This window comes from Urocampus carinirostris, chromosome 14, assembly GCF_059441175.1.
Source record: "Urocampus carinirostris isolate Australia breed hairy pipefish chromosome 14, RoL_Ucar_1.0, whole genome shotgun sequence".
Lineage (NCBI taxonomy): Eukaryota > Metazoa > Chordata > Actinopteri > Syngnathiformes > Syngnathidae > Urocampus > Urocampus carinirostris.
Genome location: NC_142362.1, coordinates 35,722,034 through 35,749,056, shown reverse-complemented (window position 1 = coordinate 35,749,056; position 27,023 = coordinate 35,722,034). Strand labels below are relative to the sequence as shown.

General features: G+C 38.5%; 1 protein-coding gene across 2 annotated transcripts; it reads right to left on the bottom strand.

The window, feature by feature from the left end:
* Window positions 1-1,860: 1,860 nt before the first annotated feature.
* On the bottom strand, window positions 1,861-25,320 carry etv5a (ETS variant transcription factor 5a). 2 transcript variants are annotated; one of them, XM_088352510.1, is made up of 13 exons: window positions 25,186-25,320; window positions 23,150-23,214; window positions 22,935-23,016; window positions 22,814-22,861; window positions 22,483-22,533; window positions 16,198-16,321; window positions 15,596-15,901; window positions 14,215-14,519; window positions 11,149-11,211; window positions 8,618-8,686; window positions 7,014-7,183; window positions 6,827-6,934; window positions 1,861-4,472 (listed from the first exon to the last, which is right to left on the bottom strand). In XM_088352510.1, the coding sequence occupies exons 2-13, from the start codon at window positions 23,195-23,197 to the stop codon at window positions 4,245-4,247; spliced, it is 1,602 nt and encodes a 533-aa protein (XP_088208636.1). In that variant the 5' UTR covers window positions 23,198-23,214; window positions 25,186-25,320; the 3' UTR covers window positions 1,861-4,244. The 2 variants fall into 2 exon arrangements, with proteins under 2 accessions (XP_088208636.1, XP_088208637.1); XM_088352511.1 differs by having other exon boundaries at window positions 6,833-6,934.
* Window positions 25,321-27,023: the final 1,703 nt, after the last annotated feature.

Here is a 27,023-nt window from a genome sequence, read left to right as displayed (position 1 = left end):
AATTCATGTTACATTTTGTGTATTGTCTGTTCCATTGCTCATTAAATTGCTGGATTTTGGTCGATTTAATTTTGACTGTGGTGTTTCCTCCATTCAATTTACCACTCATCAAACTTAGAACTACTGTAGTCCAGTAGATTTTCTTACCTCTGCCTAAAAGCATAGGTGCTATCAGTAGTTTATAGTTTCTATTTTAGCAAAAGTGGGCTAAATTGACTTCCAGGAAAAATAATTTTTACTCAACTTTTGATTTGACATGCTGTAATTGGAAAAATAAATTTCAACCAAAAACAACTCTTTATGGAGAAGTAATGTACAGTGCTTTGAAATAGTTAGTCCAGTCTCTCAGTGAGTATGTCTTCATTTGAATGAAAACTTTTTTCGAACATTAAAATAAAAACAGAACTAAAACAATAACTCAACAACAAAATAATGTTACATAATATGTTCGAAAAAGGGTAGTGAGAAGCAAATGCTTACATTACCCACTCCTTCATCTTCCCTATTAAATACACCAATGATATAACAATTGTAATAATATTAATAATAACAGTTATGATACATAGCAACAATAACACAAAGTTAACCATAGTTCTAGACGCACTATTTCCAATCTCTCGTATCACTCATTCCCCATTTTGTTCATCCCTGTATTCCGCCAGGAATGTTTTTTTGTATTTAAATTTGAACAAGTGAATAGTTGGACATTGTTTGATCTTGTCTTGTAAATTGTTCCAAAGTTTGACTCCACACACAGACACACACATACTTTTCCTGGTGGTTCTCACCTTTGGGATTATGAATTTACTACAGTCCCTTAAATTATAATTTCGCTCTCTCCGAATGAATAATTTAAGGATGTTTTCCGGCAATATGTTTTTGTTGACCTTGAATAGTAGTTGTGCAGTGAAAAATTTTACTAAATCATCTAATTTTAATAATTTGGACTGCCGGAATAAAATACTAGTATGATCTCGATATCCTACCCTATGTATGGTTCTAATTACACATTTTTGGAGGATAAAAAGGGGCTGTAGTGAACTTTTGTAATTATTGCCCCAGACTTCTGCACAATATGTTAAGTATGGCAGAACTAGAGAACAATATAATAAATACAATGCATTTTAGTTTAAAATGAACTTTACAGAACAAAAAGCATTCGAGTCTTTATTATGTCACAAGAGCAAAGGAGTAAAGGACGTCACCGCCAGTTTTTTTCTCCAACAAAAATATGAAAACTACAAGTGATGCAATATGTATTGTACGATGTGATACTCAAAAGTTCGTAATATAAGTTTCCACCCAGTGATTTAGGATCTAGTATCACAAGGTCCGCCTTATCTCGGAGTGCAGAATTACACTTTACACTGCTTTACCTGCTACCAATAACCATGTTTCATGTAGAGGAACATGTTCCTACCCCCCCAAAAAGAGGGATGGGCGCCACATGGTTGTACTTGTACAAGGCACCACAGGAAGTGGGACCTCGATGACCCTAGCAGTCAAGGGAATGATATATTATGCAGTCTTTTTCAACCTTTTTTGAGGCAAGTCAGATCTCTTAAGTTGAAAAAAGTCCAGTGGCACACCACCAGTCAGTGCCATTGCATCTCCTGTAAAATTAATCCAAATAAAAGATAGCTATAGCTAGACCGCACAGGCACACACAATGGATAATTTCCCACGGCACAGTACATCTAATAATTCCTGTGCCGTGGCACACTGGTGGTTGAAAAACACTGTGTTCATGTATCAAGATTATCTCAGGGGCTGTAGAAAACCTTCTTGAGGGCCACATCTGGCCCGCGGAACTCGACTTTGCAGTATATGCCATCCATAAAGTAAGACATTAGAAAAGCATTAAGTGAAGCATAAAATTTTATTTTATTTGACCCAGTACACATAATAAACTTAGCTGCGTAAGGAACACAATGTGAGAGGGAGGCAGAGGCAACAGGATCCTGTACAAAAGGGGGCTGCCCCTGTGCACCCCATAGCGTGCCATTCTGCATGGCGCATGATAACATCTGCCTGTACAAATCAGCCCCCATTTAATCCTTTCTTTAAAAAATAACCATTGATTAGCCATACAGGAGATGCATTTAAAAAAAATCAAAAATTGGACTGCAGGCTTATAGCAAAAATATACATTTTATATAAGTTTTGACATGGCCCTGATTCCAAACAAGATACAGAAACATACAAATGTCCGTCCAAAGGTACTCAAGTGATATGTTGGTGGACGCAGTCTTGGCTGAATATACCATGCAAAGACACATTTTCTTTTAGAAGGTTGCATTCAACCCAAAAAAAAAAAAAAAAGAAAAGAATTCTCCACATGCAATCTGCGATCCTGGTACCAAAATCGTGCACCAGGAGCTGGTTGACCACAATGGAGCCAGCAATGTCACAAGAGCAAAGTATGAGGGAGGATTATGTACTTGCATATATGTCCCTTTTGAAAAATACGAGTGCCAATTAGTTCAAAAATTGAACGATAAAAGCACAGATTTGTACCAAGGTTTGCAGTCAAAAAGAGGGTGGTGAAAATGAACAACAGAGCAACAATTAGCTTGAAATACTTTTTAGTCCCTAAAAGAGGCATTTAAAAAAAGTCATTTCTACAAAAACAGATTAATAGTTCAAAACTGAGTTGCCGGACAATCTATTGATGCAGTTCTCAGCCCTTTCACACATGTTTAAACTCAACTGCAGAAGCATCTAAACAGGGAGCAAAATTTTTCCAATAGGCACCTAAAAATACAGTGCTGAATCATTAGATTTTAAATTCTTTCACTTGTTTATGTAAATTAGATTGTCACAAAGTACAAATCACAAACTTTGCAAGAAATGTACTGTATTTTCCGGACAACAATGCGCACCCAAAAACCCCATGTTGGCCAGAAATTTTAAGATGAACTTTCCAACCCGGTGCAATTTATGTGCCACAATGTGGTAGATAAGTTTGGGATACGATTGGAAATGCATTCACTATATATGTGTGCGCTACTACAAAAGGCTTTACAGTATACTACCGCATCCCAAACAAAAATAGTAAAACATTATATGCAATGAGATTTGAATCTGAGCCACGGCGGTGACACTTAAGCACCAGACTACCGATGATACAGAGAGCATATAAAAAATGCATTGTATTCGACACTAATTTTACTCATGGTGCCATAAACGAATGGTAGAAAATGAATACCTTAAGTCATCCCAAAAGATATGAACAAACACAAAGTCCGATTCCTCATCACATGCACCAGTGGTCAGCAACAAGCGTCTCCAGAGCCCCATGCGCTCTGTTAGATAATGGAAAATAACATTGTTTCTATAGGGCAAACATGACACAAACATTCTTAACGTTTTCCAATAAAGTATTTATAATATAATGGCTATAAAGTATATATAATACGCGTGAACACACGCGCACACCCACACAATACAGTAAAGAGTATACAGTATGGGTTGCCATCCTTATAAGCCTTTAATTGTTTGTGGCTCCAAACACTTTATTTTTTTTTGGTTCAATACAGCTCCTTTAACATTTTGGGTTGCCAACCACTGAAATACACCAAAGAGTTTTTTTCCCTTTTCTTGCTTTTTATGCGTTTATTTACATCTTTCAGGATTTCAACATTAGATTCTGGCACAGAGAGTAAAAATAGTGTCATCATGAGATAAAGAACACATACGAACATAGTTCAACACTAATGGCTGAGTGATTAGGTTCCAGCACTCTCACCGGCGCAATCAGTCTTTGATACTTGTGGGAAACAATGATTGACATTTTTTCAAATGATTAATCGTTGCACTAACGTGTAAGTGTTTAAAATGAACAATGGCTATTACGAATAAGTACAGTAGCTCTTACTGTAGTTTAAATTCCATGCGCTTTGTAGGCCAGTGCGCCTTATATGTGAAAAACATATGTCATACGACTATTTTGTTTTTGGCGTGTGCCTTATAACCCGGTGTGCCCTATAGTGCCAAAAATACAGCAGTCTTCTTTGCCAGTTTTTTGATGCCCTACCACCTTGCCACTTCGAAAGTAGTTGCTAGCAAGCGACATCATCGCTCTCACCCCCGTCCGCTTTGCCAACTCTTTTACACTCGTCCAAATTTGATGCAGATGAATTTCTTTCTATGCAACAGTTGGACGACATCCATGACAGTCCCTCTGAATGCATCTCGCACTTTTAAGAGAACTGGGAAGTGTTTTTGCATTTTTGTGTTGTGGTTCAATAGCCGCAACCGTCAGGGAAGGGTAAGTCAGCGACACCGTGCTCTGCGGACTTTAGTAGGTAGGGAGCATTCTCGTAGTGGCTGAGGGGCATCGTATCGTCGTCCAGGCCTGGAAGGCTTTCCAGGTCGGCCTTCAGGTTGGGCCTCTGGTTGTCGGGGAAGGCCATGGAGAAGAGTGCTTCGGGGTCACACACAAACTTGTATACGTAGCGTTCACCGGCAACCTGAGAATCATTAAGGAAAAGGAGTAAGACATTTTAACATACGCTTTACAGCAGACATCATACAGCAGATACTTGCTTTTAACTCATTCAGTGCCATAACATATAAATACGTTTTCAGAAGCATTGTCCCAGGGTACCAAAACAAATACGTTTTTTCCCGTTTTGTTTAAAAAACAAACAAAAAATGGTTATAAAGTCTTTCGGGAGGATTTCAGCATGAAAAATCATCATTAAATGGCAGGGGCGGCTTTGATCAGATATTTGACCACGCATCAAGGGAACCCCACTTTCTAGTGTTGCTTCCTGTATCCAGCGATTGAAGTGTATAGACAGCCTGATATAACGAGTAGGTAGAGAAGTAATCTGTGAGAGAAGCGAATATTTGGATAACTTTGGACAGAGCCTTTTTTCTTCCAAAGATATTATCTAGGCAGATGCTAAAAAATTCTTGCAATAAAATGTTATTTTGCAAGCTAGTTGCCCCAGTGTTGTTTATGGAAAGTATTGTTTAGATATTGAAGGCATCACAAATGTAAAAAAAAAGCACCAAAGTGAAAGTTAAGCTTGAAATGCATAATTTAACAAAAAGCCATTTTTCTTCGAAGTGAATATTTTCAAGAAACTGAAATGTTTAACCGTTGTTTACCGAAAAATGGTAAAAGCTAGAAACATACTTTATTCCCACTGAAAAATGAAGGTTCGTGCTTTCTTTTGATATGTCCTATGCCTACACAAATACAGAACTACATTTCCTGTGGGGCTTCAAAAATGAGTCAAAATGGCAAAAATTGGCTGGCACCGTTTTTTTTCCCATTTGAAAGAAACATCTGGTATTAAATGAGCCAACTCATCTCAAGCCAACTCATTCCAAGATACCCATTTTGGAATAGGTGAACTATTCACAGTGTTGGGACTAACGCGTTACAGGGGAAGAGGTTCCGCGAACGCAACTACTTTTCTCAGTAAAGAGTACGGTAACGGGCTATTAACAATATTTTACAACTCAACTGTCTTTTCAGCATGGTGGGTTATTCTGCTTCTTATAAGGGGTGCAAAGATTAGCCACAGTTGTCGGGAAAAATCAATGATAGAAATAGTCGACAATGAATTTCAATGGCGACTGTCAGCAGACAAAGCTTTTCAACAGTGAGGCATTTCTGCATGACTACAATCTTTGCCTAGAGCCGCCCATGCGCAACGGCGTCTCTTGCTTGGGCCATAACATAAATAATGGTGGAACCAACATCAACTCCGCATAGTAAAAATATAATTTTTTAAACATTTTAGCCTGAATACGGCCAATAAAAAGACTATTTGCAAAGTTTGCAAAGCTGACATTGTGTATAATGGCATTGCCGCAGTGATGCACTAACATTTAAAAAGCATGCCGGGCAGTTAAACAAAACAGTCTAACTCGCCTCGGTAATATTCATGTAACGTTCAAGTCATTTTGATATGACATGCATTATACATTCTATACGTTTATATCTAATCTAAATTTATTTGTAAATCCAGATTTGTGTGTGTCTGTGTGCATTTGTGAGTGGCTCCTAAAGGGCTGAACTGATTTTAGTGAAGATTTACTCAGTTTACTTTAAGGCCTGGCATTGCTGGGCATTCTTTCCGGGGGCCGTGGTTTGCTGAAATGTGTGTGTTACAATTGGGCCTGAGACCAATATGTTTTACCTAGTATGTTTACTTCCTTGTGCTTTGTAGTACTCTAATTAGGTTACACTACAGAATACAGCAGCCCCCAGTAGTTAAATATGTAAAGTTTTCTTTTGAAGCCCCCAAAATTGTGTCGTTTGTCTAACTACATAAACAAGAACTAATTCATTAGAGCAAAAAAAGCAAAAATAAAACCAGATGAAATGAATGAATGAATGAGAGCTGTCACAAGGAAAGAAATGCAATTGCAAAGCGAGGACACATTGCTGTCAGCGTCATTTTTTAGAAGACTTCTTGTAAATCATCCCAACAATTTCAAGCACTTTTCAATACTCGAAAACAAGGATGTTACAATGTGAAGGGTAGGCTACTAAGGTAGGCTGAATGAAAAAGCATAATGCTGAAAAACTATGTTAAGCCAAACATTTTGACATTCTTTTACCAACCTGGCCACTTGAGGACAGAAATTCTGGATTTGGAGTTTGACATCCCTGATTTAGTGTATGATCGCAGCTTTGGTTGTTTTTTTATGTTTTTTATTTGAGGACTTTTATTTGAGGACTTCCTTACAGCATCAAAATAGGCTGTCCTATTACAGTATTTGGCATATAGAGGCTTCAATGGCAGTAAATAAGTTAAAAATGACAACAATGAATAAAAAAAAGGGAAATAAAGAGGTAACGTGCCTTTACCTTCTGCATGATGCCCTTCTCATAGTAATATCGCAGAGAGCGGCTCAGCTTGTCGTAGTTCATGGCCGGTCTGTTTTTCTGAATGCCCCAGCGGCGAGCCACCTGAAAATGAGCATCCGTGGGTTACAAGACTCATTTGCAATGATTGTAACGTAAAAACAGCCGCAAACAGGCCACTTACTTCCTCAGGTTCAATAAGCTTGAACTCCATTCCCCGGCCGGTCCAGGCAATAAAGTGTCCGTTTGCTGGATCGTCTAGCAAAGTGACGAGGAACTGCCAGAGCTGCAGGGAGCCACGGCGCTGGTACGGGGGACCATCTCGATAGATGGAGGGCTCTTGCTTTACTTTACCTGCATTTGGGAGAAGAGAGTGATGAGTGGAAAAATGATATACAAACGCCATACAAGCAGTTCTGCGCTTCACTACCATCACAATGTGGTGAGACATTCCTGCCAGATAGTGAATGGTACATACATACACCTGTTATTCCCTTCACTTCATACATGAGTCGAATTCAGAAAATGTAGATAAGGGGTCGCCAATTCTGTGCCCGCTGACGCCCGCGGCGACATTATCGCGTGCCCGTTCTAGAAACAGACCTAATCACGAAATATCAATGTCTAATTTTTTAATTTTTAAATTGCATTTACAGTGATGTAAATACAAAACAAAAAGTATAAGAAATATATTAAACCTAAAAAGAAAAAAAAAATCAAAATAGCAGTTTGATGATTTGAGAACTCTGACATAACGCGGGATAAAGGTGAGTGCGCACAACAATCACAGCCTCAGTCTTGAGCGCCGCGAAGTAGTCAAAGTCATACATACATAAAGATGGCGGAAAAAGGAAGAAACCATATAATTTTCGTTGTGAATGGGAGGAAGAATTATTTTTTATTAATATGAAAGAAAACTGAGTGAGTCTCGTTTGCTGAGCGACTAGCCGCGGCAAAGCGGCCCAATGTGCAGCGCCACCTCAGCACTTCTCACAAAAGCCTCCATGCTACCTTAATTACCTGCCCAGCAGCGCACCACGAACAGAAAAGGCTCGCGAGTTAAAGGCAACTTTGGCCAAACAGCAGTCTTGTTTTACAAAGCCGGTAAAAAACTTTCAAAAAGAAACCAAAGCCTCTTTTAGAGCGACACATTTTTTTATAAAAAGGAAGCAGGCATTTTCAGACATGGAGGTTCTTGAAAAGGCAATTAAACAAATTACAATGTCGTTGGTGACAACAGTTCAGTGCCGTGGCAAAGATGGAGTTAAAATATTGAAAAACTGTTAAAACTACTAAGTCTAAAAAAGTTATAGTTTAATGGCTGCACATTTAGTTATTAGTAGAAATGTGATATTTTTATGTAATTCATCATTCGTACAAAATGTGGTGCAGGGTTCATGAAACTAAAACTGATGATAGCGTCTTGAAAACTAACGAGATTTCCTGCAAAATGTTGTGAAAGTGGTCAATTTTCTTTGTTTCCTTTTGAGCATTTGTATTTGAAACAATTGCAAAAGTGAAGAAGAAATAAAATATTGCATGTTTAAGTTGATCTTTTTCCAACTTTCTGAATAATTATCAATCATTAAAAAACATTTCTCACGTAAAACATCAGTAAGATAGAAAATTAATTAACAAATTAAATTCTTGCTTTGGAAATGCTTTATCAGGGTGCCCTTTGAGTTACTCCAAGCCCTTAAAGTTGTTCTTGGCCTCAAAAAGGTTGGAAACCCCTGATGTAGATGGATAAATCACGTCTTCCCTGCAAAAGAAGAATCAAAATCTCACCCTCTAATCTTTCAGGGACAACACAAGTGTCATCAAAATAGAGTTGAGGATCTCTGTCGAAGGAGAAACCTGTGGATAGAAATGTTTAATATTAGTGTTGCGTCCAGTGTTGGTACTGAGATGTTACAAAGGATCGCGCTCCTGGAACGCAATTACTGTTCTCGGTAAGGATTACAGTACTGTAACATGTTCTTAATGAAAAGGAAAAATACTGCTGTCGTTGTTACACGGTGTGCTACCGCTTCAATACGCTGCTTATTAAATGCAGATAATGTATTATAATGTCACCCCAGATCCGTTAAAAACATAGAATTAAATAGAACGCCTGTACTGTCACTACACAAAGTTTCAATGAAAGTCAAAGCTGCACCATAAAGTGCATATATACACATAGAATTAAAGTAACATAGAATTTAAATAGTAACATCGAATTTAAAAGCAGTGCAATTACCAATATGATAATACACACACACACAATATATATATATATATATATATATATATATATATATATATATATATATAATTACACAGCACAAGACAGAACACAATATAAAAACCCTGTAGGCAGTAACTGAGATAACAGCGATCAATGATAAATATCGGTCATTAATAGGTAATCGGTTATTCGCAGAGCAAATACAGATAAAATTATTTGACAAATAGGTGCAGTTTACATTCAAAATAAGACTGAATACAGTTACGGTGGCGCTGTCCCAAGCACAGAGTACAAAGCTGTATTCCTCATCCTAACTTCTGAGTATACTTGCAGCCAAGCCAAATTTACAACTCTAAAATAAAATACTGAATTCAGGTTTCAGCTAATGTACGCATATTTAGTTGCGTGTCACACATTGCAAATGGTAGGAAGTGCGTGGTGAAAGGAGCGTGGCTAATTCAGGAACAACAAACCAACAGGAAATCAATGGGGCAAACGTGATTAATGGTAAAAGTGTGCTAAATTTTTGTCTTTTTATTTGTGAAATTATTTTTGCCAATACACTATGCCTGGAGAATCAAATAAAAAGTCTTGGACAGTATCCAGAGATGGAGATCTTCTAGTTGTTTGAAGCCAGGAGACAAACTGGATATGGAGTATTTCGGCTAAGTGTTCACTTGCAAGGTCACAAGATTGCATAGGCCAGGAAATATAAAGGATTCTCTGTTCCCACAGGTTGCTGTACACATTACTTTTATTACATGGCTATTCCTTTTATTCCCATAGCGCAACGCCGCCCTTATTTACAAGCGATATCTTAATTACCATAACAGATAAAAAAAATCTAATTGAATTAATGTTGTTCTAAAAAAAACACAAGGTAGCAGCAACTTCCCACAATTCTATCTCAAATGCATCCACGTGTGGCAAAAAAAACAAAAAACAATCACAGGCAAGTCATGACACATAGGGGCATAATAAGTATTGCATTTTGTAAATATTTTGTTCGTTATCAGTAAAAAAATAAAAAAACATTTAAAGCCTTTGAACATTAATTAGTTTGTATTGTCAAAGGTGCAATAATAATAATAATAATAATAATTTCCTTGTATTGTCATTCTGTGTAACAATGTACACAGAACGAAATGTCGATTGCACCTGACCCGTTGCAGCGAGCCGATGCAGCCGCAGCCAACAGAGGGCGCCGCCGACCACTTTTTAAGTCTTAGGAATGACTCGGCCGGGGCGCGAACCACCGACCTCCCAGTCTCAAAGCGGGCGCCTTACCATCTAGGCTACTGAGCTGGTATAAATTGGGGGTACTGATGCGTCCTGTATGATGGGGGTCTTCATCTCCAGGAATTGGTTTCACTATCTACCACACAGGTCCGTAAAACGCGAGCAAAACTCAAACTTTTTTGTATATATTTGTAACAGTTCATATTTCCATTTTATGTTGTCTTACATTGTGTTCATGTTCCATTCCAGTCTACTTCATTATAATTCTGAACAATCCAAGTCAGTTGTTCCCCCCCCCATTTTGAACTTATTAAATTGTTAACACATTTTATAGTAGATATTGCCAAATATTGAACGTTTGGGTTATTTTGAAAAGGAATCTCCAAAAGTAATTACTCATTACATGATTTCCTAGTCTTTCATGGCCAAAATAACAAAGTTCCTAGCGGCCTGTATGATCAATATAGGATTAAAGCAGCTTTAGAAGATTGACTTCTATGTGAATATATGTGATAATTTGTAACTAGATTATCACTTTCAGAGTACAAAGTTCTTATGCTTTTTTAACTAAATTACTTTTTAAATGAAGTAACTAGTAACTGTAACTAAGTACTGTTTTTCAGTAACTCTCCCAACACAAGTTGTGGTTAACTAACTTGAGTACACGCGAAGTACATTGTAAGAATCTTTTTTCCCCTGACCGATCACTTAAAATGCCGACCTCTACTCGTTCACGCATGCTGATCCCTCTACGGTTCAATAAGCCCCACACATGGCTCAGGGGATACAAATACCTCAGGGACAAAACACTGCTATCTCATGAGCAACAGAGAGAAAGAAAACAACGACTTACTTTCGTGGTTATTTTGGTAGTAGCTCCCTGCTGTTTCAAAGGATGAGTGACAGTTGGGCACCTCTGCAAAACAAAGACAGTATAATTTTAGACCAGCGACATCCCAGCCTTAAGTGTCATCTCAGATGTTTGACACATCAAACTCCAGCCCACAGCTGGGGTTTTTTTTTTCCACACCGCACCTATCTACTTTTATCTTACGTTTAGCAACATTGTTCTGGAATTCGCATCACATTTGGTGGAAGGAAAGAGAGGTGGGTGGTGTTCGTGGTTGGAGAAAGACTTTACACTCATTATTGCAGTTTTTTGTGAGTGTTGAATGAAATTAGTAAAAGTAAGAAAAGGCCGGTTTCTAATACAGTCCAAACGCCGATCTAGCCCCACAAAATGATGATGAAAAAAAAGAAGAGTTTTTTCAAGTGTGTCTAAAAATGCATGAGCTTGATGAATGAGCTGACTGACACTGCGATCATGACATTGAGCCAGGAGATGGCAACGGAGAGTAACAAAGTTTATATTTGGGACCTCTAAAGAGTGATTTGCTTTTTGTCACAAGAACACTTACTATGTTTCCCGGACTATAAGCCACACCTGTATAGAAGTTGGAGCGACTCTATAAATTCATATAAAATGAAAAGGTAGATATTTTCTGCATAGTCAGGACCATTTTTCAACTGTATGTTTATGCACGTGACCAGATTTTTTTCCCCTAACAGTGCCTCGAAAACCACGTCATTAAAGGGTAAAAACACTTAAGCAATATTTGAGATTTTGTTGGTAATACCTACGTATTCAGTCCAGTTTGCTTTTCTGCAAAACTGAGGGTAATGGAAAGGCACCTATTGGGTGCTACCAGTCACATTAAGCTGCAACTTCAACTGCTGCCCGCCTACGCACGCATATCTCAGAGCAGACTAAAACCCAAGTAGCTTTGCAAATCCCACTCCAGCCCTCGCACGCCCACCAAACTTTCAAACTAGATTAGTGCTGTGGCTGCTGTGTTAATTCTCTACGATAATTAAGTTACAAGTGACAGTTCCCCGTAGGGGTTTTGGACCCTGGCTTCTGCTTGTCCTTGCATACCAACCATGACGCAACTGCTCATTTTTCTGTGTCCCATCCACTGAAAAGACGGACAAGAATCAACTGTATGCAAGGGGGTCAAATGTACAAAAAGACAACACACTAAATAGTTGCAGAAAAGAAATGTAGTCGTTAACAGAAATCCTCTGCCCATCTCGAAATGATAGGCATGCGTGACGTAGGTGTTCGTAGGGCATAAGAAGCTAAGAGGATTTGTCATTACATCACTACTAGGCCAATCTCACAGTTGCTGTGCTGGAGCGTATGCGACGTCATCGGGGCTTTTCCCTCCCCCAATGTTGAGCATTTCAGGGGAAAAAAAGAGGATGTTCATGCGATGGAGCGTAACAGCTGTGTGTGTGGGTGTTAGAGGCAAGACCGTCAGGGGCTTGTTTGATTTACAGCATGTGACCAAACAGTAAACGTCTTTCACCAAGACTCAGAGATGGGTTGACAAATGTTGGGGTCGTTCTCAAAAAGTGAAGTGGCGACAATTTATTTATTTGATGAACTAATTATGCCTCGTAGACTCAAAAGTCCTCAGCGGGCCTGTCCTTGATCTATTCCAGGTAGGCTCATTGAGCAGCTTCTGTCCACCTGGCTAGATGACCCATTTACTTTTTGCCCTTCAAGGCTTAGGCTAAGCTGTAAGGCCCACTTTTACTTGACTGGCGTGACTCGTAAGGCATGATCCATTTGATTTCGGGAAGTGCAGTAGTGAAAGCGAGTAGCTATGCAGCCATGCTGCCATGACCAGTGGTAGTAAAGAGTTACATTTACTCCATTAAGTATACTTAATGGTTTTCGGATATTAAGTTCTGGGAGTATTTTTAAATCACTATACATTTTACCTACTCTTACTCCACTACATTAGCTGACATTGAACCAGTTACTTAAATCCTCTCCAAGTACGCATCTGTCTATCTCTGCTAAGGCACATTATTCATTTTGTTTTTTTATTTAGATTTCACCAGTGAACCAAACAACCACTAGGCGACAATTGTGACCAGGGTTAGGAATGTTTTTTTATTTTTTTACTGCCGGACAGAACTTATTCATTTCACAATTATTTATCTAGATATTTATTTATGTATTTTTGATAGTGCCATTTTATTGAATTATATATGTATTTAGGAAACTCATTTTAAATTGTATGAAACTTATTTTAAATCATTTATTCCTTTATTTTTTGATGGAATCATTTACATTATTTACTCATTTAGTAATTTATTCTATTAAATATAAGATTTGGATGTAGATATAAAATACTAAACACAATAAATAAAGAGTCTTTAATATGTCACTAAAGCCAAAGGACGTAATGTCATTGCCACAAAGTTTGTATTTCGACAAACATATAACAGCCATAAATTATGCAATGCATATTGTACAATGTGATACTCAAAATGTTAGAACAAAATAATTTTTCCCGAGTGATTTAGTATCTATACCCTGGTGGTTAAGGGATCCGTAAAACCATGGACTGTATGTTCTGTATATATAGCTGTTGCCTCGCATATATATATATATATATATATATATATATATATATATATATATATATATATTTTTTTTTTTTTTCAATGTACAGAGGTTGTCTGACTATGACTCGTAATTTATTGTTTATTGGAAATACTTTGGTTTAATGGTTTTAGAATTAAAAACAAAAAAGATTATCTGTAAATAAGACTTTTCCCACAGTTATTTAGTACTTGAGCATTTTTTTTGTCAAGTACCTTTGAACTTTTATTCAAGTAATTATTTGAATGACTAGATTTTGCTTCTACTTGAGTCATATAATTTTGAAGTAACAGTACTTTTACTTGAGTAAAGATTTTGGCTACCATAGCCATCTCTGGTCATTACCCTACAAACCTTGCATCCACGTGTAAGCAGACTAAACAAATACAAACAGGAACATTCCTAACCCTAAACTCGCTGTGGATGACATGGCCCAAAGGGTAAACAAGAAATTCCCCTCACCAGAATCGAAGCAGAAATCGCGAGGCTCCTGCTTGATGGCCATCGTGTGGAACGCAGCTTGGCGTGGGGCAGCCGGTGCTCCGACTCTGGAAACTCCCTGGTCGGTATATCTCGGGTCAATGAGTTCTTGTTTGAATCCATGTGGGGGAGCGGCCACCAGAGGTTCAGACATTTGACGGTGGTAAAGTGGCCGACCATCATGTGGACGACTGTTGTTATTAGCAAGTTGGGGTAGGAAGTGGTGTCGTCCTTGATTCTCCGTTGGAGGAAATGGTAAAGATGGCTCTGACATCTGCCTCTGGAACCTAGAGATGATTGGAAGAAATTTACATCACAAAGTATAGGATTAGAATAGATTTTAGGAAATTAAATGACACCAGGATGAGTAAAGGCTTGCCTCATGACAAAAATATCACATCACAATTTGTATTTCATATAAAATAATGGTACAAAATAATGCGGCCCAACAGGCTTTTTAATCCAGCCCTACGAACAAAACTGGTCAAAATAACATGACAACAGTAAAAAAAAAAAAAGAGCTAAGAAAAACTGTTTTCTTGGCACCAACTTTGTCCCTGTTGTCCTTTTGTGTGTCTACATAAAATAGGACAAAATGACTACATAACTAAATATCAAATTTGGTGCTTTAAACAGGGACCTCATTTATATATATTTTTGCTTTCAATCTGATAAGAAAAAAATACAACAAAAATACTAGTAATATTACAATACAAAAATAATACTAGAGAAATATTACTCATTACTATAAAAATACAAGTACAGTAATACAGAAAAAAAGAATACAATAAAATACTACAATGGAAATACTACAGCAAATCTATACAAATACTACAAAAATACTACAATGGAAATACAACAGTAGTACTACAAAACAATATCACTACAGTAAAACTATAATACAAAAAAACTAATGAAGAAATATTACAAAAATATCACCACCAAAGTACTGCAAAAATACAACTAAATACTATAAAAATTATGGAAATGCTACAAAAATATTACTTCAGAATAACTACATAAACAACATTAATTCTACAAAATACTATAGAACCTTAACAAATATCAAACTGTCGTTATACTACAAAAATACATGAGAGTAATACTGAAAAACGAAAAATCAAATGAAATTCTTAAAGGAGGGACCTAATATATTATCGTCCTTTAATTGTGATCGTTTAAAAAAAAAAATCAATTTTAGAGGAAATGCAAGATGGCTCCTGTTCTATTTTTAAAAACTTTCAATTGTCCTAACAGGCTCTTATGTAATCAAAGTTGTTCTCGTCAAATTGTGTTTAATAGAAATATTTACTTGTCTCATATCGGCCACCTCTAAACCCAGGCCTTCAGTTTAACTGCTTACCTGTGCTCAGATGTAAAGTTATTGGCATCCTGGCTGATTAGAGCACACGGCACGCCAAATTGCGGGCTATGGGCTGAGAGTGGCGGCTGGTTTTGTGGGCCTGCGCTCGGTGTGAGGGTCTGTTGCTCTTGCGGAACATGCGCCGGCCGCGGTCGAGGGTTCAGGTTTGCTACATTGGTACATGGTGGAGTTTTCGGTTTGTTGAGCGGGTGTCCCGCAGCGGTACTGGTGGACCCACTTGGGGACACTGGTGTGGAGGGAGGAGTCAATGGTTTGAAGCAGAGATCGGACTTTCTGTCGCAGGCACTGTGTCAAAAAATGATAGTCATTTACAGAGAAACTTTTTTGTCTTCTCAAGTCATAGGTGCACAACTGCTCAAAGGTTTGGGGCTGCATGGCTATTCCATGTGCCAACATGTCAAGAAACTGAATATTTCCAAAAATGGAAAAGAAAAGGCCATTTCAGAGACTGGGAAAGATGAATATGGGCAAAAGAAGACAGGTATTGAATAACTTTTGAATTTACTTTTTAATGGAAAACACCTAATTGTTTGGGTGAGCCTAAACCTTTGAACAGTAGTGTACTTTCAGTCATATCTTACCTGTAGCTGTATAGGCACTTCTCTCCGTAGGGCATGGGACTCCTGTCCTGGTGGCAGGGTGACAGCTCTTTGGAAGGAGTTAGCTCACGTTTTATCTTGGTCGGTGGCGGTCCATGAAACATCACTGGAAAGACATAATAAATGACAAAACAAACTGTAAGCAGATAAATTCCAGATGTCCACAGACGTAATAGAAGCCATACGCAGAAGTTATCTTAAACGTATTATGCACACCATGTGGCCCATGCCTCATCTGTTCAGAGCAGTTTTAGTGATAATCCTGATGTTTGAGTAGTTGTGTTGATTAAACTGCACCAACCGCACATATCCCATCAAATGTCACCTAAATTTTTGTCTGAACTAGTAACCTATGCAGACAAAATTATAATTATGGGGGACTTTAACATTCATATGAACTCCCCACTCAGTTCACTTACTGTTACGTTTCGGTCTCTAATTGATACATTTGGTTTTAATCAACTGGTTGATTTGCCAACTCATAAAGATGGAAACACGCTAGATTTGGTTCTGACTCGAGGAGTTTCAACGTCAAACATGAGGGTGTTACCGTGTACTCTGATCATTATTTAGTTACATTCGAGGTGCTAGCTAAATGTAGTAATAAAAAAGCTGAAGGATTTACCGGACACAATATAAGCACTGGCACAGTTTCTGAGCTCTCCGATCTTCTTTCAGGAGCAGTTGCGTCCTTTCCTTCATACAAAGGCTCTATCGACTCACTCATGAATGAGTTTAATGTTACCCTGGCTCGTGTCCTGTATTCAGTAGTGCCCATACGGCTTAAATCACGACCTAAAAGACGCACGCCTTGGTTTAATGATGAAACTAGATCCCTTAAACAAGAATGCAGGAAATGTGAAAGAAAATGGCGCGCTACCAATCTTGAGGTTTTCCATCAAACCTGGTGTGACAGTTTGTTAAAGTATAAAGCGGCCCTTGCCTCTGCAAAATCAGCCTACCTTTCGAAGGTGATTGTGTCACAAAAGAACAATCCCAAAATCCTTTTCGACACTGTAGCATCGCTTAGAAGGCAACAGATTATCCCAGATAGTTCCACCCATTCAGCCCATGACTTATTGGTCTTCTTTAATAAGAAGATTCAACGCATACAGGAAGAAATTGCTAAAGACAGTATTAATACAACACATACTAAAGGGCTGAAATCAATAGATGCACGACATGGTGGCTGTCCAGGGAATTTGTCCCGATTTAGTGAATGTCACTCGATAATCTTAAACAGGGGATGAATACGGCCAAACCAACGACTTGCCTGTTCGACCCGCTTCCACGTTCGCTTATTAAAAGGTCTTTTTGGGGTCCTTGGACCTTCAGTTCTCAATATTATGAACATATCACTCTCCTCAGGTGTAGTTCCAGCAGCTTTTAAGTCCGCTGTTATTAAACCCACACTGAAATGACCCAACCTTGATCCAGAAAGCTTATGTAATTATAGACCTGTGTCAAACCTACCGTTTCTTTCTAAAGTACTTGAAAAAGTAGTGGCACGGCAGCTGAATGATTTCATATCCGAGAACAATCTTTTTGAATCAATGCAATCAGGATTCAGGGCTAACCACTCTACTGAAACAGCCCTGATTAAGGTAACCAATGATCTCCTACTGCCAATAGACTCTGGCGCTTCATCACTTTTGCTGCTGCTGGACCTTAGTGCTGCTTTTGACACAGTGGACCATAATATCTTACTGGAATGGTTGGAAAAATGGATTGGTCTCTCAGAAACCGTCCTCTCATGGTTCAGATCCTACCTCTCAGATAGGACGCACTGTGTTAAATATGGCGAAATGACATCTGAGCCCTTTAGTGTTACTTGTGGTGTTCCGCAGGGTTCAGTACTTGGCCCCCTTCTTTTCAGCATTTACATGCTTCCATTAGGTGACATTATTCGCAAGTATAATATCAGTTTCCACTGCTACGCAGATGATACTCAACTATATCTTCCGTTGGAGGAATCTGCCACACTAAATTGTGGAAATCTGGAGGCCTGCCTGACTGAGATAAAAGAGTGGCTGTCATTCAATTTCTTGCGTCTTAACTCTGAAAAGACCGAAATGTTAGTTATTGGTCCATCTAAACGCCGTGACTTATTCTCAAAAACTGCTGTGAACATTGACAGATGTCACATCACACAGAGTGACTCAGTTAAAAATTTAGGTGTCATATTTGAACCCGATCAGTCCTTTCAAACACATGTGAAGAAAAATTACTAGAACCAATTTCTTCCATCTTCACAACATTGCTAAAATTCGTCCTATACTGTCTCAGTCGGATGCAGAGATTATAATTCACACGTTTGTTACCTCCCGTCTCGATTACTGTAATGCACTACTCTCCGGTCTCTCGAAGTCCAGAATCAAGAGTCTTCATCTGGTACAAAATGCTGCAGCAAGGCTTTTAACTAGGACAAAAAAGTCCGATCACATCAAGCCGATTTTGGCTAACCTGCATTGGCTCCCTGTTAGCCTAAGATGTTATTTCAAGGTTCTCTTAGTATTATACAAAATCATACATGGACTTGCTCCCTCATATCTTTCAGATCTGATTTCCCCCTATGTCCCGGTCCGAAGCCTTTGTTCTGAGAGCGCCGGTCTTCTGGTGATCCCAAGAGCCAAGAAGTGTTCCGCTGGTTCGAGAGCGTTCTCCATCCGGGCACCAGTGCTGTGGAATGCTCTTCCCCCTGAGATCCGATCTGCAACCTCAGTGGAAATGTTTAAATCTAAGCTTGTGGACATTATCTCTGTATTGTTTGTGATTCCAACATCCTTTGCTGTCTGGTAAGCCTGAAAGGGGGATGCCACATGTGCGGTCCCTTCTCAAGGTTTCTTCATTTTGGTCATGTTGAGGTTTTTGAGTTTTTCCTTGCCCTCATGTTGGTTCCAGATCAGGGGATGGTGTAATAATAGTCTGAAAAAATAGTCTGTGTAATAACCTGTGAAGCCCTTTGAGACTCTTTGTGATTAAGGGCTATACAAATAAAAATGACTTGACATGACATGGTTTGATGCGGTCATTGATCTACACCATTTGTTTTGTATGAAAGGAATTAGTAAGGCGTTTTTTCCCCCCTAAGTACTGTTATCTGGTGGCTGGAGGCCAAAGCGAGAACCTCACTTGCAGACGCCCTTTCGGAGATGGATGCGCGTGCCATAAACCGTAGGCGAAAATATTGCGCCAAGAGTCCCCAAAAGCCTGGCTTATCCGGTGAGTGGAGGGCAGAGATAGGTCTCTGAACGCATCGCAACCCCCAGGGATAGCCCGGACAAGCTAAAACGCAGTGTGCCGTTCGCCGGGCTAAAATGAGTCCAAGAGATCGCCTTATTTGATCCCTAAACCCCTACACAACATGCTTTTTTTTTTTTTTTAGCATATATGGGTTTTCTCTGCACTTTGGAAAACATTTGTTGTCGTACTTTAGCCCGGAACGCTTAGCGACAGCCAAACTAAAGCTTTGATTGCCATATTTTGAATGTTAATCACAATAATAAGGAGTTAAATTTACACGCATCTTGTATGGCCACCTTACTCGGGTTGTCCGGATGTAGTTTACATGACAGAAACTATCAATACTCATGAATCAGTGTGGCTGCAAACTAATGGCAATGAATGATTCTCTTCCCTGACTGCTGCTGTAACCATTAGACTGGAGACGATGTCCTCTGCATACTGGCTGAAGTTACCAGGGCGCCACATAATAGCTGGGAGGAAACTAGATCTTGGAATGGTGAGCACATCATTTGATGAGGGCGTTGATGGATTGCGGCCAAGCCAACAACAAACATGTGCTCCCTCGTGTGTGCACAGTTTAAAGTCAAATAGTGGGCAACAAGTTTTCCTTGCTCTAAAAAGATTCATGCAATTTTCCTGTACATTAATATCTTGGAATTACAAGCAGGGGTCACCAACATTTTTTTAAGATAGGAACTGCTTTTTTGTCACCCATTAGTGTGGATAGTTAACAATTTGATATGCCTTTTTGTGGTAAGTACTATATTTTTAGGGTTTTACAGGGTGGTATTTATTAAGAGTGGTTCAGTCAAACACAAAAACCGGACACTGGGTGATTCCATATAAGTACACAGTAATTCACTGACGATACTAAAAAAAATCATTCTGAGTGATGATGAAAAATGCATAAACTATGTAGTCACTGATCATTAATATATTGTATTTCTTATTCTAGTTAGAAAAAAAAAAATTACAAAACGAAACATAAAATACGAATCCTTTTCAAATTTCTTAAAAAAAAAAAATCACTCAACATTGGTGAGCAGACCCCTTCAGACCCATTCCTCAGGCTACCAATGAGTTCTGACGCCCACAAGAAGTTACTTTTAATTTCTACTTATTTTCCATATTTATCTTGAAGGAGATTTTCAGTCAGAAAGTTAACAGAACCCAATGTTTTCTTTAAAGGCTACCTGCTGTCTGCAGGAACAAATGGTAAATAGTCTGCATTTATACAGCGCTTTTCGGTTCACTGAAGACCTCTCAAAGCGCTTTACAATGTACTTCACACTTACCCATTCTCACACGCACTCACACTGATAGCAATGTCAGCCATGCAAGGAGACTACCTGCATATCAGAGGCATTAGGGGTTCTGTAGCTTGCACAAGAGCACTTTGACTTTTCACTCGGAGGAGCCGACATTAGTGACCACAGCATTCTGTATTACTGTATACTTGCAAAATATCTTCTACCGGTCCCAAGTTAACAAGATAAGGAAACTGCAAAGCAATATTTCTGAGTTGAATGTATAAAGACTTTTTCAGCATTTTATACTTTGTTTACAAAGTATAAAAGTAAAGAATTACATGTCAAGGCTATTGTACAAAAAAAAAACATTTTTATACACACACACACATATATACATATATATATATATATATATATATATATATATACCTGTCAACCTCCACGGCGCCCTGCCCGCACAAACTATCATATTTTCCCGTACAAAATCCAAAATAATCGTGCACTATATTATTTTTTTTCAGAATGATGCATTATGGGAAATCCCCAGGCGGCAGACGCATGCGATTGAAAAATCTGCTTTTTTACGTACAGATTTCCTTGTACGTCGTACTCGTCTTAAAATGCATAAACGTATTTGTGCGGCAAAACCGTATAGCCTGACAGGTATATATATATATATACACACATATATATATATATATATATATATATATATATATATATATATATATAGGTTGTCCATGTTGCATCTTTAAAAGATTTTGCACCATGCTGCAATACAAAAAGGAATGGCACTATTTTAAATCTTTTAAATAATCCTAGTAATTTTCAGCTGCTGAACTTTTCCCAAATGTGTTTTTCTTTGGCCTGAATAAAAAACAAAACAAGACATTCTACACAAGCGTTAGAGGTGCATTTTTTCAAATTACACAGTCAGATATTTCTGACCTCAGTATTTAAATATATATAATCCAAGGGCAAAAGCTGTGGCATTACTTATTGTATTTCTGTGCCCACCACTGGATAGGTAGCATAATCCATTAAGTGGGTAATACAGGGTTACAAGATATTGTATTCTTCTTATAAAATATCTATGATTCACTGGTCCGGTTTTATTATAATCGCCCATTGTGCAATCTGGCCTTGGATAGGTGTGAGAGAGTGAACGCCTGCCGCCTGGCAAACGCAGTCATCGTCAGCAACTCATCTCACGCTCACACAGAATCAACGCTGCAAATTTTCTAACACGGCTATGAATATTCCCCCAGCGGTCTTAGGATTTTCCAATCAACTTGCAAGGCCTAAGGGGCACATTATCCCTAAGTGGCAAAAGTGAACCCCAGCCATTTCAGGGGTGCATACACACATTTTTGGAAGGCGGTAAGAGACTGCCCTATCCGCTGGAATCTGGTTTACTCCTACAGCGGGGCCCAAGTGCGGGAAAGTGTGAAATCAGATTAGGAGCTTGGCTCATGTGATGCCCCATGCCAATCGGCTGATTAAACTCAAAACGGTTGAGAGGGAGGCAGACAAGAGAGGGCACACAACCCCAAAGCGGACTTCTGAGGACAAAAGATGACGTTTGTCTTTGATGGGATTAAAACTTTTTGACAAAAAACGACCCAGACTTCAGGTCAGGGAAGGTTTGTAAAAGAAATATTTTCTAAAAAAAAAAAAACCCGATTTGCCAGAAAATAGTAGGTTAGGAGACTTGATCAAGCAGGGAGGGGGCAGGAAGCAAAAACCAAAACAAAAAACACAGTGTACTCACAACTATCCGACTGGAAGTCTGGAACGAACTGCTCATCATCCGGCACCTGGGCTATGAGGATAAAAAATGGCTCCGTTAAGACACAAAAAATGAATACAAACCGATAAAAAACTCTAAACTAACCAAGTGTGATCTAGTAACAAAAAACTCTCAGTCAGCAAATTTTCACATGTAGGACTTTGACCATCTTCCTTTTGTTGCAAAACACCGAACCGCAGAACTAGTTCACTATCAAGTTAATGTTCCACCTCAAAACTCCAATTCAGCATTCATTCAGAAACAGAAAACTGGAACAGCAAAGGTCTTCAGAACACAAAAAACTGTAAATCACCTTCTGCGATCCAGATGTCCTGAAGCTGACTGAGGTCTTGAAAGAGTTCTGTCCAAAACATTGCAAAGGCATTAGTAGGAAATATTGAAATGGTGCCTTTATTACAACTTAAACCACACACCTTCTGTGTCCTGGGCAAGCTCAGTGTCCACAAACTTCCTCTTCCTGTCACTGAAGTCCCTGTTATGTTCCTCAATTTGAGACTGTTAGGGAGAGGACATAAGAAAAGAAGACTTTGACAATGGTCCGACGACATCCACGTACAGTTGGATCTGCCAGTCGAATGACGTACAGTGGTTCGTCCTATGTGCGATACTTGTGACGTATGCCACTTACGTTGGGCGGGACCATGAACGGGACCTGCTGGTCGTAGAAGCTGTCCATGTTCAATTTCCTGTTTCCTGGGGGCAGCAAAGGCAACATTGACGTTTAATGCCAGGCTCCAGCAAACCAGCAGTTTTTTAAAATTCTGAGCCGTGCCAGGCCAAAGGATGTCGCACAACGTAAACATGCAGGATGCAGTTATATAATACGAACTCACTGACTGAGAAGCTTTCCTGTCCAATCCGCTTGAACATCTTGTGTAAGACATGAATTGTGGAGTAGGGAAACGGGCCGCCCCTTGAACTATACATCACTAGTCAGCGAGGGCACACAAAGTTGTATTTGTATAACAATAGGCAGAAGCAGCCAGCAGTGGCCTCCATTCTCACATCTCTCTATGGACCTAGAGATATGACTCACTCTGCTATCTCTTGCTAATGGATGACAAATAAAGCATAGCTAGAGGCAATTACTGCAGACACTGAGCAGAGAGCACTTAAAACATGACTATGTGCATTTGTGGCGCCATGTTCGCGTCTCACATTTGAAAACTTTAAAAGCCCTTTTTAAATACTGCAAACCAACTATAGTGTTTTAAGACTGCTGCCACAGTCACAGATTACACCCTGAAAATGAATATTTCTATACCTGTAAACCTAAGCCAATTGCTCTCTTAACAATAATTGCCATTCCCCTTAAGCGGTCAAAACCCTTACAAATAAAGGGTGGCACCTATTTACTCACAGCAAGACAGACTGTATAGAATAAAAACAAAGATTATAGGTGTAAACAACAAGTTTTTCTTTAACAAGTCAACAACACAAAAAATTCTCTCTGGATCTTTCTTCTATACAGGATTACAGTACTACAAAAATACTACAGCAGAAATATGACAAGAATCCTATAAAATATTATTGTAAGAATACTACAAAACTATTACAAAAATCCTATTACGGAAATACTACTGCAGAAATACTGGACGAATGCTTCAAAAATTACTAATAGTATATAGATACTATACTATAGAAATACAAATATCCTACTATGAAAATGGTACCAAAAATACTAAAAATATTAAAACACTACAAGTGAAACAACTAAAACATGACAACAACAAAAAACACTGAAGAAATAATAGCAAAATCATACAACACTTTACCAAAAATACAAGAATACACCAACGTCAACATTGGTAATGATTGCAATTCTCCCTATTGAACGATAAAAAACTTAAACACATCGTGGAACCTATTTACTCAGAGCAAAAAAGACTTTGAGGAATAAAAACAAAGTTCATTGGTGTAAACGAGTTGATTTACCAAGTAAGCAACACAAACAACTCTTTAAAAATCTTTTTTTAACCACTTGCAGTAGATTTTGTGTTGCTTATAACATAGCAGTATGTTTTATTTCATTTCTCCCGGGACAAAAAAATATTATACGGCGTGTATAACATGTATGTTATTTGATAGAAAATACGTCTCTAGCCTATCACAGTCATTTTCTGAGTATTAATAACAAAGAGACATGTTCAAGTGTAGAAAGGCCAAGAATTAAAAGCAAGAGTACATCACTGACGTCGTGCTATTTAAACATTACAATCTATGTAAAGCAACGACGGCAGAAAAAAACTTGATAACTTTTTAGCTTCTGTTGGCGAGATTGTTACCTAACGAGTGCTTTTAAGCTTACGCGCCCTTCCCCCACTCTTCGTCACCTTGTTTTTCTCAATGAACTGAAACTTGATACTCGATCCTCGTGGAAAACAGCAAGAAAAGGGGAGCGAATGGCCTTTCCATTCATAAAAAAATGATAAAATTAAATAAAACCACAAACTGTTCCGCCTTTCTACCCAAGACATGGCAATACAATAACTGCAACGCAACACATGCATTTTTCACTTAAAAATGAATTGAATCGAAATGTGCCTCTGAAAATTATTTCTATTCTGTATTTGTTTTTACTAAAATGTCGTTGGACTTTATTCCCCAAACAATAAACTGTTCTGCAACATCAACTTATGGCATAGAACAGAACGTCAAACTTACCAGAGTTAGAACGTTTCCTCCTTATAAAGAGGTTTTAGTAGATTATTTCCCCCTGAAAACAACAAGAAACCGCGAACGGGTAGCTATCAGTGTAGCTGCACGCTCAAATAGATGCGAACGTCTCCACTCACTCAACTTGACTGAGCTCCTCGTTCATGGATCGACTTGCTTTTCCTCTGGGACACAACGTAAGAAAAAGACGCACTTTGATTGGACAGAAGCAGTTGTCCGTCATCTAACACAACCAATGGAGGCATCTCAGATCATAAATTATGTATCATAATCTGCTCGACCAATAGGAGCGAGACGCTGACCTATATTTTATGAATGGCCCGTTTTCATTCACATTTTTCTTCCCTCTGAACTGTCGACAGCGAAGTTGTTTTAAAGGGACAGTGCATGGGCGGAACCACCCCGTTTCAAACTTAACCAAGCACTGCCAAGAATGTGTATTTTTAAAACTTTATTTTCCTTGTTAATGACAAGATAGGCTTGAATATAAAAAGGCTAGCTAAAATATATAAGAAAAAATAAAAACCAAGCGCCTCGACGAGAAGCATGTCAACACCTGCGTTGACCAGCCGGCAGAGGTAGCTGACATAATTGACGTGACATAATTGAAGAGTACTGAAAAAACAACCTGGCAAAAGGTTGGACAAAAAAATAAAGAATATAAAAAAGATGTTGACTTTGAGTCTCTGTAATTTGTTATCTTCCTTGTCTTTGTAGCACTTGTTTTCGGGTGCAAGACACAATGCACGAACAGTGAGTGGTCTAATTATACACACTGTCCCTTTATATGACTGAAGATATTGAAAATAGAGCTACACCGAAAGCAGTGTTCTCGTTTGCCCGCGTCCCCGCGTCCTAGACGCATCATTTTTGCTGGGGACGGATAGTCTCAAATCAACGTGTGTCCCCGGGACGCAACCTTTTTGCCACAAAATTGTCATTATTACTTTTTTTAACAAAGCTTTACTGCACTCCAAACTTTTCTTCAGGCAGATCCGCCCGCCATTGTTGTTTTGGTCTCGCGGTTCGAGTTTTTGTCTGCACGCCGATCTCGGCCAACGAGTTCGAGTTGTGTAGCGAAAGGAAGTCCGTCTTTTTTTAGAGAACCGTCTTTTTTGGCTCAACTCATTAAAAAGAACCGGCTCTCAATCGGCTCACTTGCTTTGATGATTGATATTACGTATGTTGTATGAAGAAGTTAAGAAAAAAAGGAAGTATAAAAGGAGAAAAAAAAAACAAACAAACAGGTTTGTGGTTATCCCTCTAATCAGTAAATTACCAACAATAATTTGATGCAGAAAATGAATTAATAATTTGATGATTAAAACTGAATGAATATATAGATTTATACTATATATTTGTCGCCGATTTACGATTTTAACCTCGATAACACAAAATTTTGGGGACCCATAGATCTCTGTTAGGACCCATGGATTTTTGAGCATGCGAGTCCCCGGGACCCATCACTTTTCAGAGGTAAAATGAACACTGCGAGAGTAATATTTTAAGCCTTAAAGTTTACGAAATTAGTCTCAAGATGCTAAAATAGTAATAGTAATAGTAGTATTCATAAGGCACATATAGTTTTTATTCAGTTGATTCTGAATTTACTTCTGAAGGGACAGTGTTTAATATATAATTTTGAACACCAGATGTCGCTGTGTTGTGGGGTGTAAACAAATACGAGTGTTAAAAAGCACAAGGAAGAATACAAATTGCTGAGACTTTTACTTATCCTATTTTGCCCAGCAATTTTGAGGTTTTAGGCTCATGTTATTTAAAATAAATGATATATTTTTTTCTACTAAGAGTACTTAAAAATGCAT